Source organism: Engystomops pustulosus, chromosome 7 (genome assembly GCF_040894005.1).
Source record: "Engystomops pustulosus chromosome 7, aEngPut4.maternal, whole genome shotgun sequence".
NCBI classification, from domain to species: Eukaryota; Metazoa; Chordata; class Amphibia; order Anura; family Leptodactylidae; genus Engystomops; species Engystomops pustulosus.
The window spans coordinates 113,772,447-113,799,901 of record NC_092417.1 but is presented as its reverse complement, the minus strand read 5'-3'; the positions used below and the strand labels follow the sequence as shown (position 1 = coordinate 113,799,901).

Below are 27,455 nucleotides of genomic sequence, written 5' to 3'. Positions count from 1 at the left end.
CGATAGTTTAGCATTACAGAGGGATTTGTGGAAGCTTGAAGGATGGGCAGAGAAATGGTTGATGAGGTTTAATGTAGACAAATGTAAAGTTATGCACTTGGGCCATGGAAACAAAAAGTATAATTAATGTTCTAAACGGTCAATTACTTGGTAAAACTGAAGCTGAAAAGGACTTGGGCGTATTGGTGGATGGTAAACTTAATTTTAGTGACCAGAGCCAGGCGGCTGCTGCTAAAGCAAATAAAATAATGGGATGTATCAAGAGAGGAATAGATTCTCATGATAAAGACATAGTTCTGCCCTTATACAAATCCCTGGTCAGACCACACATGGAATATTGTGTACAGTTTTGGGTACCAGTGTATAAAAAGGATATAGTAGAGCTGGAACGGGTGCAGAGGAGAGCAACCAGGATTATTAGGGGAATGGGGAGACTAGAATACAATGACAGATTACAAAATTTGGGATTATTCAGTTTAGAAAAAAGACGACTGAGGGGAGACCTCATTACAATGTACAAATACCTGAACGGACAGTACAAGGATCTCTCCAAAGATCTTTTTATACCTAGGCCTGTGACCAGGACAAGGGGGCATCCTCTACGCCTAGAGGAGAGGCGATTCTACCATAGCCATAGACAAAGGTTCTTTACTGTAAGAGCAGTGAGACTATGGAACTCTCTGCCGCAGGAGGTTGTTATGGCGGACTCTATGTACATGTTCAAGAGAGGCCTGGATGACTTTCTGGAGAGCAAAAATATCACGGGTTATGGGGATAAAACATTTATTTAATTCTTGAAGGTTGGACTTGGGTCTCCTTCCAGCCTTATATACTATGACTATTATTACTTGCATTCTCAATGTAGCAACACAGTAAACGGCCTTAAAGTGATTTCAAGGAGGTGCGTTGTAGACTTAATAGGGGCTTCTATGCCAGGTGTGACCAGGGCATTTAAAAAGGAGTGCCAGCAGTTCTGGAGAGCTGTGTGACCATACCTCTGTGTGTGGTATTCATAGCAGCAGGCCTGTGAAAAATGGATATTCTAGGATTGGGAATATCTTCACTATGTTGTGTTCTTAAATATCTGCGTTCAAAATCAAGCATGATACAGACTTTTTTTTTTTTAGATCCAGGCATAGGGACTGTGGTATTCCTGTATTTGTTATCCATGGCCTCCATCCTCATAATATCAATTTATAAAATTATGATAATGAGCCTGAAGAACACCTAAGCACAATTATAAAAGTTGATTTTCAAAGGAAGACAGCCATGGATAAGAAATATAAGGTGGTTACCACCGTCACAGTTCTGCAATGGCCATTCCATTACTAGATATTTAGCACCGGTTACAAGAGGAGACCACTGGTAGCAACCCTTTTCTGTTATGCAAGAACTGCAGACACCTAGGACTGAAAGTAAACTTCAAACAGAACATACAAAACAAAAATACTTGGTTTGCAGAGACCAAAGCAACAAAAAAAAAAAAAAAACAAATACAATACAGGCCTTTTTTCTTTTAATTCCAATTTCTTTGGATCACCAGATAAATGAACGTACATAAAAAGCAATCCATTTCAAAAGCCAAATGCTTGGACACTGTTAAATGCAAAAACAACTCCAGAAGTCACACGTATATGGCTAGTATACAACCATTGGCCACTTCAATAACTAGGCTGCGTCAGGCTTAATACTTTCATGCCCAGCTGTTAGCGTTTTCAATTGTTAAACAGTGTAGAGAGTCTGTATTGTTCTGTGGATATGGAAAATCCTTCATAGACGCAAAAGAAAAAGGAAAAAAGAAAGTTGAAGGGCATATTAGTATTTTCCTGACTCCTCTTGAGGCAATTCAACCAAAGTTATGCAGTGCTAGCCGGAACATGTCATTCGTACAGACCCAGCCATCTTGCACATTCTTTAGTAGAAACATTTGATGGAATCCAATAACTGGGTCATCGTCCGCCTGAAAAAAAGAAAGGAGAATAAGCTATGAAATTCTGGAACATACAGATTCTGTAGCAAGTAAGAGCGGAGCAGAGGCATCAGTCTATTAAACACCGAATCATTTTTTTTTCAGTTGAACTGTCTAACCTCAAAATTTACCTGCACAAGAACTTGTGTGATATAGTGGTGTAAATAATGGCCGCTCACATGAGGGTGACGATCTTAAGAGAGCTGCAACTGCTCTATCATTTGGACCTTGGCCAGTCTGCTAATACACGGGGATGTGGAAACCACAGAACTAAACAGGGATGTGTGCTAGCCTTACAAAACTATGTCCCAAAACTACATTCTTGTGCACCTAGCTTTAGATGCAGGACCTTCTTAAAAATCACCTGAATATGTAATGTTTTCTCGTGACACAGTGATTGTTCTTGTTAGTCAAATTTGGGTGATATGTTTTGCAGTTATGAAAAAAAAAAAAAACCCACCTATGGCGACCATTTTGAAGACTATTTAAAAATGTTCTACTTTTCCGAAACAGTAATAAAACCAAAATAACCAAATAAGATTTACCAAATGTCTGCTGTATGTTCATATTGTTCTGTAGGATGTCATGAGGCTTAGAACTTAAGGTGTGATTTTTCACCAAAAAAAAAAAAAAAATCACTGTTGAAAGGCCTGCTCAGCTTTCAAGTCAGAAGAGAGGCCTAAATAGTAAAACCCTATTTTTTTTGTTCTCCACAGGTTGGCATGAACAAACAATCCTCTATTGAAGCTCTTATTCATCTCATACAGTGCAATACTGGGGCACCTATCAGACCACAATGCTGCCGTAGGAGGATAGTGCTTTATAGCAGCCTCTGAGGTGTTAACTCCCGCAATCGGCGATATCTCCGGTCACAGGTGTCAGCCGTAATATTCATCAAATAGGTCATCTCACCACACGTCGAGCCCTGTCCCTGTTTAGTGAAGAAGGAGGGAGGAAATGTATTGAAGCACAAAGGTGGGGGCTGAGAGCTGAGGAGAGAGCAGCACAGACAAGTTTTTTTTGGCAAGCTCTGTGTAGCGTAATCTGTGTGCACTGTATAAAAATAATTATTTTTCATTATTAATTATATTGCTGAACTGGCCTTAAATCTAGATGTAACACAAGCAGTTTTTTTTAAGGTATTGTCCACTTTAAAGAGGACCTTTCACCACCTCATTTATATGAAAAGATTAGCATACAGTTCTGTAGGGACACAGATTCCAGGACACTTTGCAACTTTTGGGACTATAAAGAAAATTCAAAGATATCAGTCACAGTATCTGACCATTGTAATCTATCTACTGTCAGAGGAGGAGCATTTACGTTTACGTGGCGTTTTTGTTGTATCTGCATTAGTAACACGCGGCTCCGATTACTGTCTGATGCTAATGGCTTGTGCACCTGAATGTCCCTCACAAGACGTGGACATAATCTATCCACTGGAAGTACACTTTATAGCAAGACAGCAAGTGGAGATCTAGAAAACTGATGAATTGATACAGAAAGCATATTGGAAAATTGCATAACTTTTCATTACACAAACTATATAAATTTGCTGAAAGTGATGTATAAACCAAAGAGGACAGCTAGAGGATCACTTGAACACAGCACATACGTTATTGTAAATGTTCTTTATGCAGATTCATACTTCCTGCATCCACAAAAGATTTCTGGAATCACGAAAATAACTACACGCATTTTGTATAGGTTTCCACAGGTCAATAGTTTGGGAAGCAATGTACAGGCAGTCCCCGGGTTACATACAAGATAGGGTCCAGAGGTTTGTTCTTAAGTTGAAATTGTATGTAAGTCGAAACTGTATATTTTATAATTGTAGATCCAGACAAAAAAAAAAAATTTGGCCCCAGTGATAATTGGAGTTTAAACATTTTTTTGCAGTAATGGGACCAAGGATCATCAATAAATCTTCATTACAGACACCTTACAGCCGATTATTGCAATCTGGGACTATAGTAAAGAAAGCTTCACCAGAGGTCAGAGGGGTCTGTCTAACTATGGGTTGTCTGTAAGTCGGGTATCCTTAAGTAGGGGACCGCCTGTATATAAGCAGTTACTGCCTCCACAACACACACTATAATATGCATACACAGAAACCCTTCTCATCTCATTCATACAAATAAACTACACTGTAAATGTCTGAAGGATCCACCCACTATGTATTATCAACCAGTAATTTATGTAGATTTCTACTAGTGGATAGAAGACTTTCATTTTAACAGATACATGTTGAAGGCTCATATTAACCTCTTAAAAGGGGTTTGCTGATGAAAGTTCTCAAATTTGTATCCCCCTGTAACGTTTACACAATAAAATTGCAAAGTAAAGTGTTAAAAATGATATTTAGTCAGTTTTAGCCCCTATCACTCCCTAGGCTGCTCAGTATAAACTTTGAGTGTGGGTGGGGCCTCTATAACCCATTCACTTCTATTTTTTTTTTAAAAATTGTCCATTCCTACCTATATTATGTAGAAAATTGGGTGGAGGAGGGAAACCCAACTTTAAAATATTCGCTTGCACAGTGCAACATCCTATGAAGTTGTAGGACGGAGGGGCTCTGAGAACAGTGCCTAGATTTATCCGGTTTATTCATGCTTGATTTTGTTGGCAAATGTCCTTTAACTCCCTTCTCAACTGCCATACAGCTATACAAGTCTTATTTGCACATGCCTGGTGCAACTTCAAATGCCTATAGCAGTGATGGCGAACCTTTTACAAACCGAGTGCCCAAACTACAACCAAAATCCACTTACTGCTTGAAATGCCATGTTGGCACTTCATGGTAAATAACTTATTGCTACCTGTTCTTCAACATTATTCAGTTGTATTGGCTCTCCTAAGGCCACCAATACAGTTGAAAGAAGGAGAGCAAATTCAGACCATCATTGTAGCTTCTCTCCAGGAGGAATGGTGGGTCCAGCAGGATGACCTCCAAAGACAATGCAGTTCAGTCGACACCTTCTCACTTCTCCTGCAGTTTCAAACAGCCAGTAAAGTGTCGCTTTAAAATAGCTCTGAGAGCAGCATCACTTAAGTTGCTTGGGACTGCAGGAAGATTTGATGGGATGTGGTCCTGTTTGGTGAAATTGTGGCAATGGCCTGAGTGCCCACAGAAAGGGCTCCGAGTGCCACCTCTGGCACCTGTGCCATAAGTGCGCCACCACTGGCCTATAGCTTCTGAAACTTGACACCTAGAAACACAGGTGGTATTAAACAGAAGAGTCTCCCAATTTATATGATATATGGATTGTGTATGGAAGCTTCACAGAACCAGAGACTTTGTACTAAGAAGCAATAGCTTCGGTTCTGTTAAGTATTCAAACACAATCCTTTAGCATATTAAAGCGGAGATACAATTCTGATGTTATATGAAACAAGATAGTCTGTTTCTAGGTGCAAGGGTTCAGGAGATAAAGACGTTTAAAGTGCCCCCTCCAGTAATTAATAAAACTATCCCATCAAGTTCGTTTTTTTAATGACATGTGAGAAGTAAAAATTGTAACATCTAAAGCCTTTCCATTTAGGTGGCTATTTCAAGAAGCGCACATCAGAACGTCAAACCTGGACATATGCAAATTACCTGCAGAAACTACTGGGGCACGTTAATGCCTGGCCGAGTGGCAGAAGCCAAGACTACTCCATGCCCCTGTAACCTTTGTAGTGGCGCCTCCGTGCACATGCTCAGCTCGCTCCTCTTCATGCTCACACCTGCATACTCTAAGATCCACAGAAGCCAGCGGCATGTCTGTCACCTGTGCGCAGGGGCGAGCATGAATAGGTGCAGGCCGAGGATGCACTTGGAGTGTGAGGATGTCCAGGCTGCAGTCCTTTGCGGTATTGCAAAGGTTATTGGGGCATGGAGTAGCCGTGGCCAGGCTAGTACACGCCCCAGTCACATCTGCAGATATTCACTACAGATTAGGGCTAAGGATGGGAGGAGGAATCCATCTAATTGGATGGTAGGTTTCCTCCAAAGCCAGAAATAAACAAGATGGGTAGGAGGAAAATCTGGGCCCTCAAAAAAGGGACAGTCTACCTATACATCTCTGCCTCTTTGGTAAAAGGCAACAAACCCCATTCTGTTGAAATTCTGTGAAATCTCTTACTTTATGCCAATTTGATATCTTAAGCAAGTAGGGGACACAAGGACATCAGGAACCAGCAGGGTTTGCTTTTGATCAGTTACAAAATATACTATTTTTTCTGTGGTTGACATGAAGGCCTATATATTGCTAAATTATATAAAATAATATGAGTTGCAACGGTGGTCAAACCTCTGAAGAGCAAAATGTTATAGCCACGTTAAGGAATGTCCCATGAATCAAGCACACACCTCTCATCCGGAACAGGCTTCAGTCATATGTTGTGCAGGGCTAGCCTGAAGACCTCATTGGTACACACCCAAGCACCATTAAAACATTTCAATAAAAAGATTTGCTGAAATCCCAGGATTTGGTCATCATCTGCCTGAGCAGAAGGTATACATGGAGGGGAATAAAAGTTGAGAAATGAGAGAAGCAACAGAAAAGAAGAATGAAAACTAAAATGTAAAGTTAGTGACTTCAACCAGCAGCTCACAAGTAGCCAAGACAGAATCAACCGCAGACATTAGATGTAATTCAGAGACATGCAGATATATCCACACTAGAGACAACTGCACACATGCTGTGTCATGACGGGAGCCTAGAGCGAGGTGTCATACAGGTAACAACATTTGGAATACAAAGTGTCCCATGAAGTTATGCTAAAACTCTTCCCATTATACACCAACCTATAGAGAGATTTCATAAAAAGGCCCCATCACTTTTAAATTAACACTAAAGCATTAAATTTCAGTCAGTTGTGCGTCCCCACAGTATAGCAAAACACTACTAGTGGTATAATAGTGGTTTCTCTGCATCACTGGAGATATGGGCACATATAGGGGTCATCGTGCTGCCAGCTATGGAAATCACAAATAGTTTCATAGTTTATACGGTTGAAAAAAGACACTTGTCCATCAAGTTCAACCAAGGAAGGGTAGGGATTGGATGAGGAAGGGATTTAGGGGAAACAATCCTATATAGCATAGCAATCAATGTTATTTAGGTGTAAAAAGGCATCTAGACCCTTCTTGAAGCTCTCTGCTGTCCCTGCTGTGACCAGCGCCTGAGGCAGGCTATTCCACAGATTGACTGTTCTCATAGTAAAGAAGCCCTGTCGCCTCCGGTGATTAAACCTTGATTTCTCTAAACGGAGACAGTGCCCCCCCCTCGTCTTTTGATTTGATTTAATCTGGAACAACTTACCACCATATTTTTTGTATGGACCATTCATATATTTATATAAATTAATCATGTCCCCTCGTAGTCGTCTCTTTTCCAGACTAAATAAATTTAGTTGTTTTAATCTTTCCTCATAACTAAGACTCTCCATACCCCTTATCAGTTTTGTGGCTCTAGGTTGAACCCTCTCCAGCTCCAGGGCATCCTTTTTATGGACCGGTGCCCAGAACTGAACAGCATATTCCAGGTGTGGCCGAACCAATGCCTTGTATAGTGGTTATATTACATCCCTATCACGAGAGTCCATTCCACTTTTGATACATGACATGATCCTACTAGCTTTAGAGGCAGCTGATTGACATTGCATGCTGTTATTCAATTTATGATCTACTAGTACCCCCAGGTCCTTCTCAACAAGGGACTCCCCAAGGACATATTTTGCCTTTGGATTATTGGCCCCCAGGTGCATAACATTACATTTATCCACATTAAACCTCATTTGCCAAGTGGATGACCAAACATTCAGTTTGTCCAAGTCACCCTGCAGCCTATGAACATCCTCCATAGACTGTATTACACTACAAAGTTTGGTGTCATCTGCAAAAATAGACACAGTGCTATTAATTCCTACCTCTATATCATTAATAAATATATTAAATAGTAGAGGGCCAAGCACAGAACCCTGAGGTACACCACTCATAACTGGTGACCATTCCGAGTAGGAATCATTGACCACAACTCTCTGGATACGATCCTTCAGCCAGTTTTCAATCCAATTGCAAATGATTTCTGCCAAACCAGTAGCCCTAATTTTACCCATCAGGCGTCTATGAGGGACAGTGCCAAATGCCTTTGCAAAGTCCAAGAACACAATATCCACAGCTGCTCCTCCATCCAGGCATCTGCTCACCTCTTCATAGAAGCAGATAAGGTTAGTTTGACAACTTCTATTCTTAGTAAACCCATGCTGGCTGTCACTTATTATTCTATTTGATGTCACATACTCCAGTATGTAGTCTTTTACTAACCCTTCCAACACTTTCCCCACAATGGAAGTTAAGCTTACAGGCCTGTAATTGCCTGGCGAAGTTCTAGAGCCCTTTTTATATATTGGCACCACATTTGCCTTGCGCCAGTCACTTGGCACCACACCAGACATTACGGAATCCCTGAAGATTTTAGACAGTGGTACAGCAATAACAGAACTGAGTTCTTTAAGAACTCTGGGGTGTAACCCATCTGGTCCAGGAGCTTTGTATACATCGATTTTATTTAGCTTAGATTGGATAATGCCTACATTCAGCCAGTCTAGTATATTACAGGGTGCATGACTCGCACTGGCACCACCCAAGTCAGAAGTTCTCTCTTCTATTGTATAAACGGAGCTAAAAAACCTATTAAGTATCTCCGCCTTCTCCTGGTCTCCAGTCACCGATGCCCCATTTTCAGAATAAAGGGGTCCAACCTGTTGTGACCCATTTTTTTTTGCATTGATATACCTAAAAAATTTCTTGGGATTTGTTTTGCTATCTTTAGCCACCTGTCTTTCATTTTGTATTTTGGCTGATTTGATTTCCTTTTTACAGATTTTGGTAAGTTTTTTGTAAGTATTGAAAGCCTCAGGTGACCCGTCAGATTTATATTTTTTAAATGCCCTCTTTTTCTCATTAATTGCCCTTTTAACTGTAGCTGTAAGCCACGAGGGGTGTAATCTAGCCCGTCTATACTTGTTACCTATTGGAATAAATTTAGAAGTATAAAAACCCAGGATAGATTTGAATTTCTCCCATTTAACATTAGTATCACCATGTGACAGTATCTGATCCCAGTCTATATCCTGTATTGCAGCCCTGAATTTTTGGAAATTAGCCCTCTTAAAATTCTAAGTTTTCGATTTTCCCACCTGTTTCTGCTTTTTACAGTTTAAGAGGAAAATAATTATATTATGATCGCTGTTCCCAAGGGGTTCCCGGATACTGACATTTTGGACAATCTCCGCATTGTTAGAAATCACAAGGTCCAACAATGCGTCACCTCTTGTGGGATCTTCTACAAGCTGCACCATAAAATTATCCTGAAGAATGTTCATAAAATGTCTCCCCTTCACAGATGAAGACGAACCCTGACCCCAATTTATATTTGGAAAGTTAAAGTCTCCCATTATCACTACGGTCCCCTCCTGTGTAGCCCGCTCCATCTGTTTATATAGGTGACCCTCTATTTCCTCAGAGATGTTAGGGGGTCTATAAATTACACCAAAAATAATTTTCTCAAAGCTCTCTTGGCTTTGAATTTCAACCCACAAAGTTTCAGCCTCCTCACACTCTTCTGAGACCACTGACTCATTCACAATCGCTTTTAAGTCTCTTCTGACATACAGACATACACCACCTCCCCTCCTATTTGCCCTGTCTTTCCGAAAGAGTGTAAAACCTTGAATATTAACACCCCAATCAAGCGATGCATCAAGCCATGTCTCTGCTGCACCAACAACATCTAACTGTTCCTCTAATATCAGAGCCTCAAGCTCACCCATTTTGCCTGTAATACTTCTGGCATTTGTGAACATAAATACATGTGGAAAATTAAATTGTATCTGATTTAAAGTAATTTTACTGGCACATATATCCTCACCACCGTTCTGTAACTTGTGGATCTCCTTATCCACTGCCTTAGGCCCCCATACACCAACATAACCTGCCCCCTCTTTGACCTGTCTACCCCTTTAGTGTCTTCCTTTTCCTCCTCCCCCGATCCTAGTTTAAATACTCCGCCACCCCTGCTAGGATCCTCTCCCCCAGCACAGCAGCCTCCCTTCCATTTAGGTGCAAGTTATCTGCGGAAAACAGGTTGCACCCCAGTGAAAAGTCAGCCCAATGCTCTAGGAACCCAAATCCCTCTGCTCTACACCAGGATCTGAGCCATGCATTTAACTCCCTGAGCTCCCGCTGTCTGCTCTGTGTAGCGCATGGCACAGGTAGAATTCCGGAGAATACTACCTTGGAGGTCCTTCCCTTAAGCTTTGAACCTAATTCTTTAAATACCATACTGAATAAATATAAACCTCATTTCACTTTCTCTACATAGTCTAATGCTGCTCCTCGATGACGTCATGGGGAGCGACGATCGTCACTAAGATGGCAGAGCCCCAATGCCGCAATCTTTTTAACATCTTGCCGACCGAGGACGAACTATATCGTCCTCGTGCGGCAAGGGGTGTATGGAGAGAGCTCACGAGCTAAGCTCTCTCCATACACAGTGGGTAACGGCTGCATAATACAGCCAACACCCGCCTGTCACTGCCGCGGTCAGTGCTGGCACCGATCGCGGCAGTTAACCTGTTAATTGCCGTGGTCGAACCTGACCTCGGCACCTAACTTACCTTTACATGGGCGCCGCCATCTTGGATGCCCGATCACCGTCCCCTGGAACGGGCGGTCGGTTGTTATGGCAGCCTAGAGTCCCATTGAGACTCGTAGGCTTGCCAGGTGAAATGATTTCTAATTGCCACCAGAGGGCAGGCTATTAAAAATCATTGTAAAATAGCTATACACTGCAATACAGTAGTATTGCAGTATATAGTATTAGCAATCGGACCCTTCAGGGTTAAATTACCCTGGAAGATCTAAAATAATGGTAAAAAAAAATATTACATTTTTTTTTTTAAAAAAATATGAAAAAAATTGTAAAAAAAGTAAAAGTTTAAATCACCCACCTTGGCTTAGAACTGATATAAATAAACAGTAAAAATCATAAACACATCAGGTATCACCGTGTCCCAAAATGTCCGATCTATCAAAATATATTAGCGATTTTTCCCAGCGTTTAACCCAGTAATGGAAATTGGCGAAAATGCCACTTTGCCATTTTGAAAAATATTTAAAAAATTCTATAAAGTGATCAAAAGCCCATACAGTCCTAAAAATGAAAGCATTAACCCCTTAAGGACCAGGCCCTTTTTCGTTTTTGCGTTTTTAATTTTTAAATCCCCACCTTCAAAAATCTATAACTTTTTTATTTTTCCATGTACAGAGCTCTGTGATGGCTTATTTTCTGCGTAACAAATTGCACTTCGTAGTGATGGTATTAAATATTCCATGCCGTGTACTGGGAAGCGGGAAAAAAATTCTAAATGCAGTGAAAATGATGAAAAAACACATTTGCGCCATTTCTTGTGGGCTTGGTTTTTACAGCTTTCACTGTGCACCCCAAATGACATGTCTATTTCATTCATTGGGTCAATACGATCACGGGGATACCAAATTTGTATAGGTTTTATAATGTTTTCATACATTTACAAAAATTAAAACCTCCTGTACAGAAAAAATATTCTTCATTTTGCCGTGTTCTTGCGCTAATAACTTTTTCATACTTTAGTGTATGGAGCTGTGGGTGGTGTAATTTTTTGCGACTTCTGCTGACGTTTTCAATGCTTCTATTTTTAGGACTGTTCGACATTTTGATCACTTTTTATAGAATTTTTTCTGTTTTTCAAAATGGCAAAAAAATGCCATTTGCGACTTCTGGCGCTATTTTCCGCTACGGGGTTTAACGCAGTGAAAAACGGTTATTATATTTTGATAGATCAGGCATTTTCGGACACGGCGATACCTATTGTGTTTATGATTTTTACTGTTTATTTATATTTATATCAGTTCTAGGGAAAGGGGGGTGATTTGAATTTTTATGTTTTTTTAATATAATTTTTTTTTTACTTTTTTGTATTTATTTTTTTTACTATTTTACAGACTCCCTAGGGTACTTTAACCCTAGGTTGTCTGATTGATCCTACCATATACTGCCATACTACAGTATGGCAGTATATGGGGATTTTGCATACCATCTATTACAATGTGCAGATCGCACATTGTAATAGATAGCCTCGATCATGACAGCCTGGGATCTTTGTGTGATCCCAGGCTGTCATGGCAACGGATCGCCGCTCCCCGGTGACGTCACGGGGAGTGACGATCGGAGCCAAGATGGCGGCGCCCACGCGCCGCCGGCTCTCTAATGCCGCCGGCAGCTTTACCGGCGGCAATCAAAGGGTTAACACCCGCGATCGGTGCAAGCACCGATCGCGGGTGTTAGCTTCATTATGAAGCAAATGCCCGGTGAGTATGAAGAGGGCTCAGCCTGTGAGCCCTCTTCATACTCCCCCATGCGCAGTAAGACGTAGGGGTACGTCTTATTGCGCTATGGGGTTAAAAACGTTATCAAAAGTCGCAAAAAATGACATCACCCACAGCTCCGTAAACTGAAGTATGGAAAAGTTATTAGTGCCAGAACATGGCAAAATGATGAAATTTTTTTTTGTACAGGAGGTTTTAATTCTTTTAAAATGTATGAAAATATTATAAAACCCGTACAAATCTGGTATCCTCGTGATCGTACCGAACCAAAGAATAAAATAGACGAGAGCTTGGATTTCACAGCTTTCACTGAGCGCCCCAAATCACATAAGAAAACGACGCAAATACGTTTTTTCATTATTTTCACTGCATTCTGAATTTTTTTTCCCGCTTCCCAGTATACGGCATGGAATAATAAATACCATCACTATGAAGTTCAATTTGTTACGCAGAAAACAAGCCCAAACAGCTCTTTACATGGAAAAATAAAAAAAAGTTTCAGAGTTTTGAAGGTCGGGAGTGAAACATGAAAACGCGAAAACGAAAAAGAGCCACATCCCTAAGGGGTTAAAGCAGTCGCCGCATATCGACAGAATGACACCCGCTAGCGCTGATCGCATTACGGTGCGTCGGGAAGGGGTGTTTAACAGACAGTCCACTGAGGATAGCTGAGGGCCATAACTTTTTGTGCAATACCTTAAAAACATTTGAAATTTTTTTCACGACACGTAGGGATAGTTAAAATTTCATATTTTGTTATTTTGGGGGTTAAAGTTACAAAAATAAATAAATTAAAAAAAAAAAAATATGGAGATTCTTGTTGCAGTGTATAGTATACAGTCAAAATCAATTCCCTAGTGTGTGATGGTCAATTGCGGCATGTTTATGGTGTAGAGAAGGATTATTTTTATTGTATTGTGAAATATTGAAGTTAATTTCTAAATATTTATTAATATGTTGCCTGTGTGTATTTACTTTATATGTCCACCAAGAGGTCATAGAAATCCCTGGGGGATATTTTCACAGTTCTCATCCTTACAAGGTTTCCTTACAACTGCAAATGTCTTGGGCAGAGCTGTACTGGGTCTCAGCAGACCCTGTTTAACCCTTGCAGACCCGGTGATCACAACTATTTTGACAAAAAACACTTTCAGATAAGATCAAAAATGGAGGCATGCATCATGCACTCAACTGACCCAGGCACCGCATCACAACCTGAAAACAAAGTTTTAAGCTACCTTCACACAGAAGCAGCCCATGATGGTCCGATCCTATGGACTGCACATATTGCACAAACAGCAGTTCTTACGTAAACAAATACGATACAAAGAACCCCTGTCTGTAGAGGCGGAACTGTAACACTTAATACAGTACCAGTAATAAAATATATATATATATTATACACATATACATACATACATACACCATATAATTCTGCAGCGCTTTACAAATCAATGCAATCCCGTGCAATAGACGGCATCTGACCATCATTTGGACCAGTTTCTAGTGCATGGGGCCATAATATCTACCGAGAACAAACAACCCAATTATGCCAGACACAGGAGTAGTGCTGTTGCCCAATACATCCAGTAATTTTAGCAGCCAAAGTGGGTAGCGCCCTCCGTATTACAGTCAGATGGATGATACCCGGTATACCCCGGATGTTGGGAGTCCATACGTGTAGCTATTTTTAGGTATATCCGGTGTACAGAAGGGTTGTAGTCAATGTAGTGTTTGATTAATTATAAGCATAATTCAGACATATGTGGATGGAAAACTGAGGAGATCAGAGATGGGCATGTCTGAGGTTTTCCCCCTCCAGTCTTGTGGCTCGAATATGGTTTCTGCCAGAGGTTGAACAAAGCTTTTAAAGGAGGGTAAAAATATTCCTCTTAGCATTGATAAGGAGGAGAATGTAAATTTTTAGTAATACAAATACTCCATGTAGGAGGCCCCCAGACAAAGCAATGGCAGAACATGTAAGCCCCCGTATCAGGGAGCACATTATATACGTTTTTCCTGCCATTTTTATATACATGTAACAGTAATGGTAACATCCTAAAGGATCACTTCGACCATTGAACTGAACACACAGACATGCAGAGAGCACACACATGGTATCTTTCCGGCATGCCTGTTAACCCCCTCTTCTCCAGAAATCCTTTTGACATCACTGGATGCCCCATATCAGCCCTGTCACAGTAGAGGATGGTACTGCGTGTCGGATTTCATGTCCTTCCTGTAGCAGCCATCATGTGACTGGAGCTATAAAGAATTACTGTTTTATCCGCATAGGGCTTTTCTGAAGGAGTAAAATTGCATGTTCAAGCATCTATGTCTTCTGTCCAGGCATTAATGCAACTTCTGTAACATTTTAGATTTGCTTAGTAAGCATAGGTCAGGAACCAATTATCTCTTCATCACAAAGCGCTGTTCACTTCTGCTCTAAGGATTTAATTTTTCTGTCTTTGTTGTCCACAGCAACCAAGTGTCACATAGCATTGATTTTGAAGCAGTGTTGCAGCAGATCACTTTGAGCATAGGGACGGTCAGAAAATTTATGGAAATTATGAAGGGTTTCCTCAGTCTGGTCAGCCCACAAAGTATTTAGAAAGTAAAGTTTAAGGCCAGTTTCACAGACTGATCACTCTGCTGACGCTGTACTGTCGGGTCGGCTACACATCGGGGAAACATTTACTCTGTGGATCATATGTAAATATATATCACAACGTTCAGTCCCTAGAGTAGTGATCAGTCCTTGGCAAAGCACTTCTCACGTCCATGATCACAGACTGATCATTGACCAATGTAAAATTGGCCTAAGGCTGCATGTACCCCGACGTAAGCTGGGCGAGCACGGCTCACCCCTCCCCTATCCATAATAACTAGTTATGTTCACCGCACCAAGCCCAGACCCCTTGACGAAGGCAGCGTGCCGAAACGCACGTCGGGGTGTCTATCCATCTAGGAGGTTTTGTATTCCTGGTGCCAAGGTAACTGTTGTATTGGACTTATTATATGGATTTTCTTGCCATACATGACTTGACGACATGTTACTGCCCTTATTTCATCACCTCTTGGCACAACTGATTGAGATTATATATTCACTCATCAAATACTTTCTCATTTTCACACCTCCTTGTTGTTTTTAAGACCATCTCTCCAGCACTAGCTGATCTCCTCTCAGTGTTAAAACGTCTGTATCAAGTATTTTATTCCCATTGTATGTCTTTTATTGTAAATGTTTGAATAAAGTTTTGTCATTTGAGTTATAACAAACTTCTGTGCAAATCTGGTGTTTTTTCTTAAGTAGTTTTTGTATTTCTATTACCAGTTACAGATACTACTAATTCCATACAGAGGACTACTGAGTATCACTTCATACCTCTACCTCAATTGTTTTTTGAGATTGTCACCAAGCCCAGGCGCCATATACGTATTCTCACCTCTTCTACAGTGGTGTACAAGCAGGAAGTGGTCATGAATCTTCCACAGTAAAACACAGCAAGAGGATAGACTGCGGTCACCGGGTTAGAAATGTCTTAATGGCCTAAACGTTTAGTGTGCAGAATAGACTTACATACATTCAATATTTATGCAAGAAAATTTGTTGCAAAAGTAAAAGTCTTCCCACATAAATAGCTTAATGATTTTGTTATGCAAAACATTACTGTAGACAAACTAAAATAAAAGATGCCATAAGGAGCATTGCTAGTGTAACCCATGACCACACGCAGTGAAGGTGGCTGAGTACACAGGGCAGCACTTTACAATAAGACAATAGAGCAGCTTTGTATTCTAGCCCCACACAGAATCTACATGTAGTGATGACAATCACAATACCATCCTTAACAGGGTTTTCCCATGAAACAAGTTAGGCCCTTTCCACAGGATAGGGCCCAACTTGCTGATCGGTGGGGGTCTCAGTAATGGGGGTCTCCGAGTCTGTCTGTCTGGGAGAGTTTTAATGATCTGTGGGGTACCATCACCGAGATCCCAACCAATCAGCAAGTTAGGCCATATCCACAGGATAGGGCCTAACTTGTTTCATGGGAAAAGAACTTTAACATGTAAAAATTAAACTACAGGATTAAAGGGCTTGCCCCATAGCATAGCAGGCCATGTTATGATTGGTGGGATTTCATTGGCTGGGGCACAGACAACAAGGGTCCTATTCTCCATTGCTGGAGTGGTATGTCAGGCATGCATCCTGCAGATCCATGTATAGGGGATACCAATGAAAACTTGTGACAGCCTCTGAGATGCAATGACAATCACAACGCATTCTCAAAAATACACAACAAAAGAAGTGCAAACAAGCAGAATATAGGCCATGGGGTGATGAAGTAAAAGGGATTACCTTTAGCTGACCTACAACCATACTGATAATACAGTTGTCAGGTGTTGGCTGATGATCTTGTGAAGTTATACTATGTGCAATCTTCTGGAAAGGAAGCGCCTGTAAGACAATAGAATAGAAATCATAAAGAATGAAAATAAAGGAATAGAGGGAGCAAACATAACTACCGTATTTTTCGGCCTATAAGGCGCACCTCTAATAAATGCCTGCCAAGACATCTAGGTTCATATATAAGGCGCACTGGAGTATAAGGCGCAGGATCAAATGCAGTACCTAAAAATGACCAGCAGGGGGCAGACCTGTGCACAGTTCAAGCCAGCTACACTTCCCGGGAAACTTGTCTTCAGCTGTCAGAGAGCTCCGATCTCAGAGGTATGGCTGCTGGGGGTTAATGCAGGGTGATGCAGCAGGGGTTAAGCGGTCTCCCTCTGCCCCTTCTCCTTCCCTCCTCAGCCAGGGTGTTATTCCTGTGGGGTTCCCTGTGGCTCCTTCTCTTTCCCCTGTTACAGGGCTGGCAGGTATGGGGGATTGTTTACTGATGATGATTGCCTCGTGGTCAGCACTATGGCAGCTCCGGTCTCTCCATGCTAGAGGAGGGCAGGATGGGGGCACTTCAGGAGCTAGGGACCCTGTATACTGTGTGGGAAGGTGCAGGAAATTTCTGGGGATGGAGCTATTAAACACTGGTAAATGTACAGTAAATCTTGTCTGTAGTACATTTCTATATAAGTTCATATATAAGGCGCACCGGCCTATAAGGCGCACCTTTGATTTGAGAAAATTAAAGGATTTTTGGTGCGCCTTATAGGCCGAAAAATACGGTAACGTAAATGAAAACAGCATTTCATCTCAAAGACAGGATGGCACAGTCTCATCCAGTATGGTAGCCTCCATTCTATTACAAAACCTGACGTTAGGGGGAAGGAGGGGGGGTAAACAAAGTTTGCCTCCAACTGCTTCAGAAGCAGGACAGTTTTCGTTCCTGCCCACATACCAAGGGGAAATGTTTTATTATTTTTTTTGCCTATAACATTTCATTACATAAGTCCTGATACACACAAACATATGCAGCTCCTGTATTTGTGCCATATGGTGGCACGATCCCACAGGCTACACAGTGAAATATAATGCAGGTACTCCCACCCACTGCACTGTGTGCAGCCAGCATAAGGGTACATCCACACACGTATGCCCACCCGGCAGCGTGCTGGAGAGGAGAGGAAAACAGCATCACACTCAGACACACAGGGAAAGATGGAGCATGCTCTAACTTTTCCCAGCATTTGGCGCGGGACATGCCGCCATTGCCGTCCCCCCAAAAGGTCGTGTGAATGAAGCTCAAGTCTGCTGAAAGAGTCAAAGTAATAAAAGTCTTGATTAACCCTTTCAGTACTCGTATTTGGGTTTGTTTACTTCCTCATTGCCCACTGTCTGCAGGCCAACCCTCTCCTGTGCAAAAAGGTTGCACACACACACAAATACATACATATATATATACATATACATATACTGTGTGCAGATCTGATAGCAATTTATTAGAACTGATGGGGAGTCTGACTTCTCTTTATTTGTGCATTCAAAAGTTTAGTAAATACACATTTCTACTACATTTACATTTTCAAAACACAAACAGCTCTGCTACATATAATTCCTGGTATGTAATTGGAAGACTGGAAGCATCCCTCAAGGTCCAACGTATTTTTATATGATTCTCCTGCACCCAGCAGCTGCTGATGAGAAGTGTGCACATCTCCTATTAACCGCTCTTAATAACATCCACCCACCCTCCTCTCCACTTGGATAGGGATTCCCATGGCAAGCAGGCAGATCGCTAATGATATTAAATTAGAGAATTGCTTATTCAACTGTAAAGAAGAAAGTTCTGAACTGGGCTATTTAAACGTCAAAAAAACAGGTTTTAAAAATGAATTAAATAGTTTTTGGGTTTTTTTTTACTATTATTTCAGCCTTCCTAGGGCACTTTAACCCTTGGGTGTCTGATCATACAATACATATTAGAGACTATGGGTGTCAAAGATACAGGACAGGAAAGAACTATTCTCCTTGGGGTGCGGTCAAACGCACCGCTTTGACTCAATTCAGAAATGGAATCAAAGTGCACGTGGGTGTGCCACAGCCCAAATGCATGCTATCGGTAACCATCACCCAGTGTCTTGTACGTCTGATGTTACGGTGGCAGCCTTCAAAACAGTTTTCCTTATTTCACCCTGGGAAACATACGAATATTTACTTCCCGATGTCACCCATACATTGTGCACCTCCCATAGACAGAACACTAAATCTGAAGCTGCCAATTCTACTCCCTGTCAGTTCTTCCAGATGGAGCATCATAGGATATCAAGGGTGCACATTTATAAGCTATCCAGATATGCAATTGACAGAAATAAATTAAAAGTATTATCTGTTTCTAATAAAGAGTACTCACTGACAGCTTCTCAATAATTGCATCTTTGCCTTGATATTGCTGGCCTTCCCAAGTTAGACATGAAGCATCAGTCTAAAAGAACAGAAAAACAGGAAAATAAGAAAATATTAATGCAAAACAGTGCAGTATAGATATAAGGGGCGTAAATGCTTTTATAACTAATAAAATAATTTGAAGTAATCTTAATCGTTTAAAGTGGTTTTCTGATCTCTTCTGTGTTGGAAGCAATACTAGGGATGGAACTGGAAGATGGTTGATCCACTAAGTGACAAGGAACTGTAACTCTTCTTCTATTTGTGTAAATTATAAAAGAGCTTCTGCACTACCACACCACCTCTATGCAGTGGACGGCGCCTTCTGCATCCATCACTTCCCCCTGTATAGATCCCAGCAACAGGAAGCAGTTGGAAAAGCGGATCAGCAAAGTCTTGCGTTTTACTTCCACCAAACTGAGGAAAGGACATTGCTGGGGGCCCAGAAAACCTATTTAGAAATTAGAACATTAAAGGGGTTGTCCACTTTCAGCAAATAAGTGAAATTGTTTTTGTAACGAAAAGTTATTCAATTTTCTAATACACTTTCTGTATCAATTCGTCCTGGTTTTCAAGATCTCTGCTTGCTGTCATTCTATAGAAATCTTCTTTGTTTACTTCCAGTGGTCCTGTCCATGGTCATGTGATGTCACAAGTGCACGGCTCTTTATAACACAGCTGATTACTGTGATACTAACAGCTTGTGCACTTGTGTGACATCACATGACCATGGACAGATTTGTATCTAAGCAGAGATCTAGAATAAGAGTGTTGAATTGATACAGAAATATACATAACTTTTAATCACAAACTATCAATTTTCTGAAAGTGGACATAAGTGGTTATAGCTTTAGAACGCTTTAACATATCCAGGGTTTTTTTTCTTTTAACACATTGTACTTCAAAGTGCTTAAAAAAATTTGGATGAAAGCTGAGAAATTCAAAATGTTTGCCAAATTTCCAAGTTCTAAATTCTCTACTTTTGAAAAATATAGCCAAAGCACCCAAACTAATTCATAACTTACCGTATATACTTGAGTATGCTGAAAAACCCTCACTTGGCTTATACTCGTGTCTATGGGGAAAAAAACTCTGTACTCACCTTTCCGAAGCCCCCCCGCAAGTCCTCTTCTGTCTTCTGAAGCTCAGTCTTCAGGTACCTGCTGTGTCGCACAGTATGTGTATATGTGACGGCAGTGCGCGGGGACCTGGAGACTGAGTCTGAACTTCAGAAGAGGACCTGCGGGGGCATTGGAAAGGTGAACATATGTGGCTGCTGGATACACACTAAGGGGAATGTGCTGGCAGTCTATACACTACAGGCTAGATACTGGGTGTAGGCTGTGATCAATGCATTTACTACCCTAGGCTTATACTCAAGTCAAAAGGTTTTCCCAGTTTGTGTTAATATTGGGTACCTCGGGTTATACTCGGGTCGGCTTATACAGTACATTTCCAAAATGTCTGCTTTATTTTGGCATGGTTTTGTAAGAATCCACATATTTTACCAGAATGTTATGAGGCTTAAAATTTGGGTGCCATTTTGCACATTTTTTGGAAAAACGCAAAAACCTGTATTTCAAGGGACCTGCTCAACTTTCAATTGACTGCGAGAGGCCTAAATAATTGCAAGACTCATAAATAACCCCATTATCGAAAATACACCCCTCAACATATGAAAAAAGTTGTCAGCGTTGTGTCGGACATTGCAGCCACCACAGGCTACGCATGTAATACAACTTGGGGCGCACAACACTCACTAATGTGTAAATGTCTAAGGCCATAAAACTACAGAAGGTGAAAGTTGTGCATGCAAAACTTGGGATTCATAATTTGGGCTCTGAAACGGTAAAGCCAACACTGATGTGATCCTAACATTAGTGATATATCAGTTTCTAGCATCCAAATAAAAGGAAAGGGAATATGGTCTATTTTCTCAGATACTCACATATATTGCTTTTAATTGTGTCCTATCAGTGTCAAACAGCTGATAATAATGTTGTACAAAGCTACAGCCAATTTGTTCCCAAATCTGCTTGTCATCCATTCTGAAGGCTTACACAACTGAAACCTGAATGAGAAATGCAAGAATAAGAGAGAATAAGCAAATTGATAACACTAAGTGTACATTGACAATAGCATGAGCAAACATACAGCCTCTACAGCAACCAGCAGGCACCAGACTTCTCTGCAGTCCCATTCACCCTGGACCTTGTATATAAGATGACAGCTGATGACTTGGTCAAGCGACAGCAATTCCATTTATTATATTTTGTTCTATTCCCTTAAGAAGAATGGCTTGACCATTATATATTCTTTTACCTCTTGTGTCTCCCCACTCCTCCTCATAAACTGTAAGCTCTTGCGAGCAGGGACCTCACTCCTCTTGTTCCATACGAATGTTTGTGCTCTGTCATGTTTTATTATATTTGTCCCCTATGATTTGTAAAGCGCTACTGAATATGATGGCGCTATATAAATAAAGATTATTATTATTATACAGCTGGCACATTAACAAGGTGGAATATATAGGACACGTCCTATAGTTCTCTGTTTACTGTGCTGTGAGACAACTGGTGCTAACTGCATATAGCAGTCAATGGGGCCCAATATCTGGCCACAAATGGTGCGGACAGATATCGGTCCCCATTACAGCCATGTTAATGAGCCCTAAGTAAGCCAAAGCTGAGTCGTCACCGTGAAGATCTCGCAACCCAGGAAATGTACAGCACAGGCCATAGCGGGATTATCAGCCTGTTGCCAAAAATATTCATTTAACAAAAAGTTATTAGACTTGCATAAAGCCATGGGCCAACCATTTAACCCCTGAGCGAACAGCCTGGGCCAAGAAGTCAAAGCACTTTTTGTCAATTTTCTACATTTTAAAAGCTATAACTTTTTAATATTCATCATAGTTGTTGACATTTTTTACACCTTGACTTTAGCTATTGTCTACAACTGGAGACAAGGAACTAGATTTATTTAAAAAGTGTTTAACTTGTATTAAGAAAACACACATAACGGCAGTTTCTGGCACCACATGTGGGCATGAAGGGGCGCAGCTGCCCGTGGCGTGGATGGGTACGGGGCTGTCCTGCTCCGTGTCTGAGCTTTTTTAAAAACCTGTGAACTTTTGTTAGGTTAACACAAAACTACAACAGGCGTAGTTTTGTCCAGCGTACGCGCCACCCGACGGATAGATCAAGAGGATTATGCCTTTCGATGTATCTGCTGGGACATGAGGGAAAACTCTGTTACAAAATTTTTTTATCTTACCATTTCACTCAGCCCCAATGTACATCCAGTCATTCGATTGCTTGTATAGTGTACAACTTGTGTAGTACAGTACATTATACACCATCAGCCTATCAAATGAGAAGGACAGACCTAAGGACCTTTCTCCACAGATCGTAACCCCAAGGCACACTGCAGGGTGTCAGCTGAAGGACGTACTTCTGCATTGTAATTCATCGGGATGCCAAGATCTCTAGAACCACAACATCTAGAGTTGATCATCTTCTCATCCTGTGAGCTCTTTCCATACAGCTGTAAAGACCTTCCCATGTTGTTAAAAGGGCCAAATTACCTTTCACCACCCAAACCCTCTTGTATCATTTAACAGGTGTTGCTCCACTGATACGGGTACAGTAAAATTCTCTAGTCTCCATCAATCCAAAACATAAATGGTAGGTTGAGCCCCATGGGGACAGGGACCAATTTGGAAAGCTCTGTGCATTGCTGAGTAATCTGTGTGTGCTATATAAATAAAGGAATTATTCCCAAGTGTTAATACACAGTCTAGTTAGCATTTTTCTAGCACTGTCACACGACAGTCACAGGCTCTGCTCCACACCAGACTTGGCAATCTGACAATAAGCATATTGCTTGAAGGAGGGCTACAAGAGGAATAATAATCCACCGAACCCCCATAACAATGGCACATGGGGTTTGTTTTTTTTACATATTACATTGACACTATTGTCATGAGATTACCGTGATCGAAATTTACATCCATGTGAACGTTTCTAAGGTTTTCCATTGATTGCATTTTATTCTCATCTATATTCTGAGCTCTAGTAACAATGGCCTCATGGCCATCGGCAGCAACATACGGAGCAAACTCATTGACCTCTGTGGAGAGTTTCTAGGCACACTGTGCAGATGGGTTATAGAAGCTGTAAACCACAACCAGTGTCAGAGGTTGCATTAACACCTGTACAGGGGTCAATGACTCTTGTGCAGGCAGTTTTACTCCTCTAAAAAAAATCCAGATTTTCCATGTATATGCAGGACAATGAGGAGAGCAACACTCTGCAATACAGTGTTTGCGGCTCCTACTGACATCTTCTCAAAGAGACATTGAAGAGTAGACAGAGGCTGTGGTGTGGAGGCTGCTGCTGCTGATCCCAGCTGTAAGTTCCCTGTATACCCAGGACACAGCTGCTCCCTCATCTCTCTCATGCATCATGTGGTCGGGTCATGGTGGGAGGTCCTATCATATGCCACACCCTCTCTGCATGCCAATGCCTCAGAATTACAGCTAAAAGGTTGTGGCAGTCCCTGTGGAAAGTCTGGTCACACAATCACCTGCATTCACTGGGGGCTGAACACTGCAGGGATGATATGGAGATAGCTCACAGGCTGAACTCTCTCCGTACATGGCGGCTGTCACTACCGTGGTCGGTGATCGCGGCAGTTAACCTATTAACTGCTGCAATCAAAGCCAACCGCAGCACCCAACTTACTTTCCGATTGACAGCGCCATATTGGATGGCCAATTGCTGATGTGACGTCATTGGAGGGTGGCAAGTTTCAGAGACTTGTAGACTTGCCGTGTATAATGATATCTAATAGCCTGCAGTTGGCAAGCTATTAGAGATCACCAAAATCTGTATATACTTTAATATAGTAGTATATAAAACGAGCAATTAGACCCTGCAGGGTTAAAGTACCCTAGACGATCTGAAAAAATAGTAAATATAAAAAAATTTAAACAGTAAAAAAGTGTAACAACCCTTTCCCTAGATCAGCGATTCTCAACCTGTGGGTTGTGACCCCAGCGGGGGTCGAATAACCAAAACTGGGGGTCGCCTAAAGCCATCGGAGCCGCAATCGGCTATATCCTGGGGGATATGGGCTGGCAGGCTATATACTGGGGAGGCTGTGACCAATGCATTTAACACCCTCGGCTTATACTCGAGTCAATAGGTTTTCCCAGGTTTTTGTGGTAAAATTGGGGGCCTCGGCTTATACTAGAGTATATATATGGTAATATACGAAATATTAAATGGCGCCACTAAAAGTACAATTTGTAAAAAAATAAAACAAACGAAAAAGGGCTGACTCCTCTAAAGGTTAAATGTATGATGAATAGGCAGATATGAATTTTTAATGTTAATTTGGTGAAAAGTTACACTGTGTCCAGGTACATCTTCAGCCTCATGCACATTAACCCTTTGTCATTCACCTGCCTGCAGCCCACAGAGGAGCCAAGGGCTTGACTTCAGTGCTGAGCTCTCTGCAACCAATTTACATTGCTGGAAATAAGGAAAAAAAACTTAGAACTTGCAATAGTTTTACCTGTAATGAAATTTAGGAGCTGATAGTCCCCCTTTAAATCTAGCCAACCCCTTTAACGTATGAGCTCTTTTATAAATCAGATTTATCATGGCAGCTCTCACTAAAGCTCAATCAATGTGGCACATGAGGTGTTCAAGTCTGCAGTGGATATGTGACTTTTTTGTTAAAAACTGCAAATTTGTCTGAATTTTTTCCCCTACACCAGGAAAGGATTGGTGTGGGTTTGAATGTAAATTTCTCACTCTGAAAATGTGCACCCCATAAACCTGTCTCCTACACCTGGAGCCACATGAGGAATCTGGGCAAGTTGACTGAAGCGAAAGATAGAGTGGGTTTGAAAAAGTTGCAGGTCAGCAGAGGTGACATTTGTGAGACATTTTAAAGGCAAAAAAACTGATGTAACTAATGACACATCCCACCCTGCCCCACATAGCACTATCCTCCTGGCACGTAAGCAGCCCCCCATTCCCTGGTGGCAGAGATCACGTGGCTTGTGGTGCTTGGTATCATCCAGCAGTGGCCTCCCCACACTGCGGCGCTATTCTAACTTTCCCTTTGTTGCTCCTAGCAGTCATTTATGTTTCACATCTAATATTCTAGCGGGCCCTATTCTTCCTGATATTGGGCAAGTGATTTGTTTATATAGCCAGTCCCAAAGTTTTCTGTTCAGGCACAGAAGCGCCCATGTCACATTAGCACATTGCCTGCCAAAACTGTCAGCACCAATTTCAGTGAGGACAGAAATAAAATCCAATAGTACCAGGACCAGTGAGATATATATATATATATATATACAGAGCCTGGGGTTGGTGAAAGGTCCTTTGTGTTAGATACCTCTGGCAATGTGAACAGTGTCTGATCTGTGCTGCCCGGGATAACTTTCTCCCTGGAGTGCCCGCCCCCCATAGACACTGCTATGAAGCGGGGATTGTACTGGAGCGCCCCCATGACAGCATGGCCAGGCCCAGAAACTTCCATTCATTGTCTGCACTATCGCTCACAAACCTGGAAGATGTGATAATCCTGCAGCACATTACCCCGCCTGGCCCGGCTCACCACCCCAGTGATAGCCCGGCTCCCACCCTCACCCGGCGCAGGCCACAGCTCCGCCATGCTCCTTATAAGAAGACTAGAGAAACATGACGGGACGCGGGCGGGGTCCACAGCAGCCACAATTGCGCGCACCGGGCCCGTTCCACTGCATGGAGAGCTGAGGCCTGAGGCCGGGAGCTGCCACTTCCCGCTTACCCCTCACGAGGTCCTGCTCTGCAAGCTCCAGCCGAGCGCGCAGCTCCCGCCACCGCCCTCCTCCTCCTGCTCCTCACAGAGCGGCTCCGCCCCGCACACAGGCCGCCGGGACTTGTAGTCTCTGCCAGGCAGCAGGATATGAGGATTCCTGAACTCATTTCATATTTAAGGAAAAAAATTATGTAATTACTTTAAGAGTCAGTCTACACTGGACAAGGAAACATGCGTTTTAATATGCAAGTTATGGCAAGGCTATACACATGTGTAACTAATGCAGCCCCAAGGCGACACACACTGAGGAATTAGAAACCTAAGACCATCATCTAAAGAAAGAAGGGGGCCACTAGGAATTTCGGGGCCCCTGATTGGCAAATTTTGTGGGTACGCACCTGCGCACATCATCAGATTAATAGATGTCTGGGGACTTTAAATAGGTTTTTGGATAAAGTGTCTGAACTTTGTGTTTTCTCCCTTGCGTTTTTTGTGCCTTCCGTGTTTGAGGTGCGTTTTCATTGCACATGTATTTGTAGTCTGCGTTTGTAAACGCATGTGATCACATACACAAACAGCAGGGAGAAGATCACTGCATTTTTACAAATTCCTAGACACATCTGCATGCAATTACCACACATCAAGCATTGCGTTTTTTAAAAACGTATACGCAGGGAAACATTTGAAAAACGCATGTGTAAAAACATTGAAATCTCAACAAAAACGCCATGTGTGTCACTGACCTTACACACTGAAACTCAAGCTGTAGTAGGCGTGTAAACAAACAGTGACCTGGCAGTGACAAAGGGTGCAGCGGGACCACCGGAGTAGGTGAGTATATAGTATTTATTGTTTTATAGCCCCTCAGCCATATATTAATATTTTTACACTCTCATGGCCACACACTCGCCGAAGGATAGAGCATGCTCTATCTTTTTGCGGTGTACGGCCCGGATCGGTGCCACACATGTATCCCCGCAGTGCCGCTATTGCCGTCTATGGGGACGTACATGTCCATGGCCATGTGACTGAACCCTTACTTTGTAGAAACAGGATTGGAACTAAGATAAATACATAAGGGACCAGAACCAAGTTTACTACCAGGGCTGTGAATTCGGAGTCAGTGACCATTTTGGTGAAGTCGGAGTCATGGCAAAATGGATTGTCGCCAAGTCCACAATTATATAATAAATTGGTACAGTTTGATTAATGCAATAGGTACTGAATATTTTATCAAAAGAATTTGGGAAAATGTGGAAATTTCCTTAAATGTCTGTTCTATTCCTGATCTGAGGTTTTAGGCCAGGAGAGAGCTTCTATTGGTACAGGGGCCATATTGTAATAGTGCTTAACTTTGAAGGACACCTACCACCACATTTAGGGGTGGTAGACCGTCACCAAATGCATGCTCCTTA

General features: G+C 41.8%; 1 protein-coding gene across 4 annotated transcripts; it reads right to left on the bottom strand.

Moving 5' to 3' along the window:
• Positions 1-1,499: 1,499 nt before the first annotated feature.
• Positions 1,500-26,196, bottom strand: NUTF2 (nuclear transport factor 2). 4 transcript variants are annotated; one of them, XM_072117645.1, is made up of 6 exons: positions 26,050-26,196; positions 21,170-21,292; positions 19,190-19,261; positions 16,744-16,842; positions 6,321-6,454; positions 1,500-1,960 (listed from the first exon to the last, which is right to left on the bottom strand). In XM_072117645.1, the coding sequence occupies exons 2-5, from the start codon at positions 21,266-21,268 to the stop codon at positions 6,344-6,346; spliced, it is 381 nt and encodes a 126-aa protein (XP_071973746.1). In that variant the 5' UTR covers positions 21,269-21,292; positions 26,050-26,196; the 3' UTR covers positions 1,500-1,960; positions 6,321-6,343. The 4 variants fall into 4 exon arrangements, with proteins under 4 accessions (XP_071973746.1, XP_071973744.1, XP_071973742.1 ...); XM_072117643.1 differs by lacking the exon at positions 6,321-6,454 and adding an exon at positions 24,689-24,758 and having other exon boundaries at positions 26,050-26,159; XM_072117641.1 differs by lacking the exon at positions 6,321-6,454 and having other exon boundaries at positions 26,050-26,195.
• Between the last annotated feature and the right edge of the window lie 1,259 nt (positions 26,197-27,455).

What these genes read in the sequence shown, in the direction of transcription:
- NUTF2 (XM_072117641.1), bottom strand. Translation starts at nt 21,268, where the DNA reads ATGGATGACAAGCAGATTTGGGAACAAATTGGCTGTAGCTTTGTACAA. An exon ending in CAATTATTGAGAAGCTGTCA is followed by an intron (nt 16,843 to 19,189) that starts GTGAGTACTCTT and finishes ATTGTCTTACAG; the next exon opens with GCGCTTCCTTTCCAGAAGAT. An exon ending in TGGTTGTAGGTCAGCTAAAG is followed by an intron (nt 1,961 to 16,743) that starts GTAATCCCTTTT and finishes TCTTTTTTTCAG; the next exon opens with GCGGACGATGACCCAGTTAT.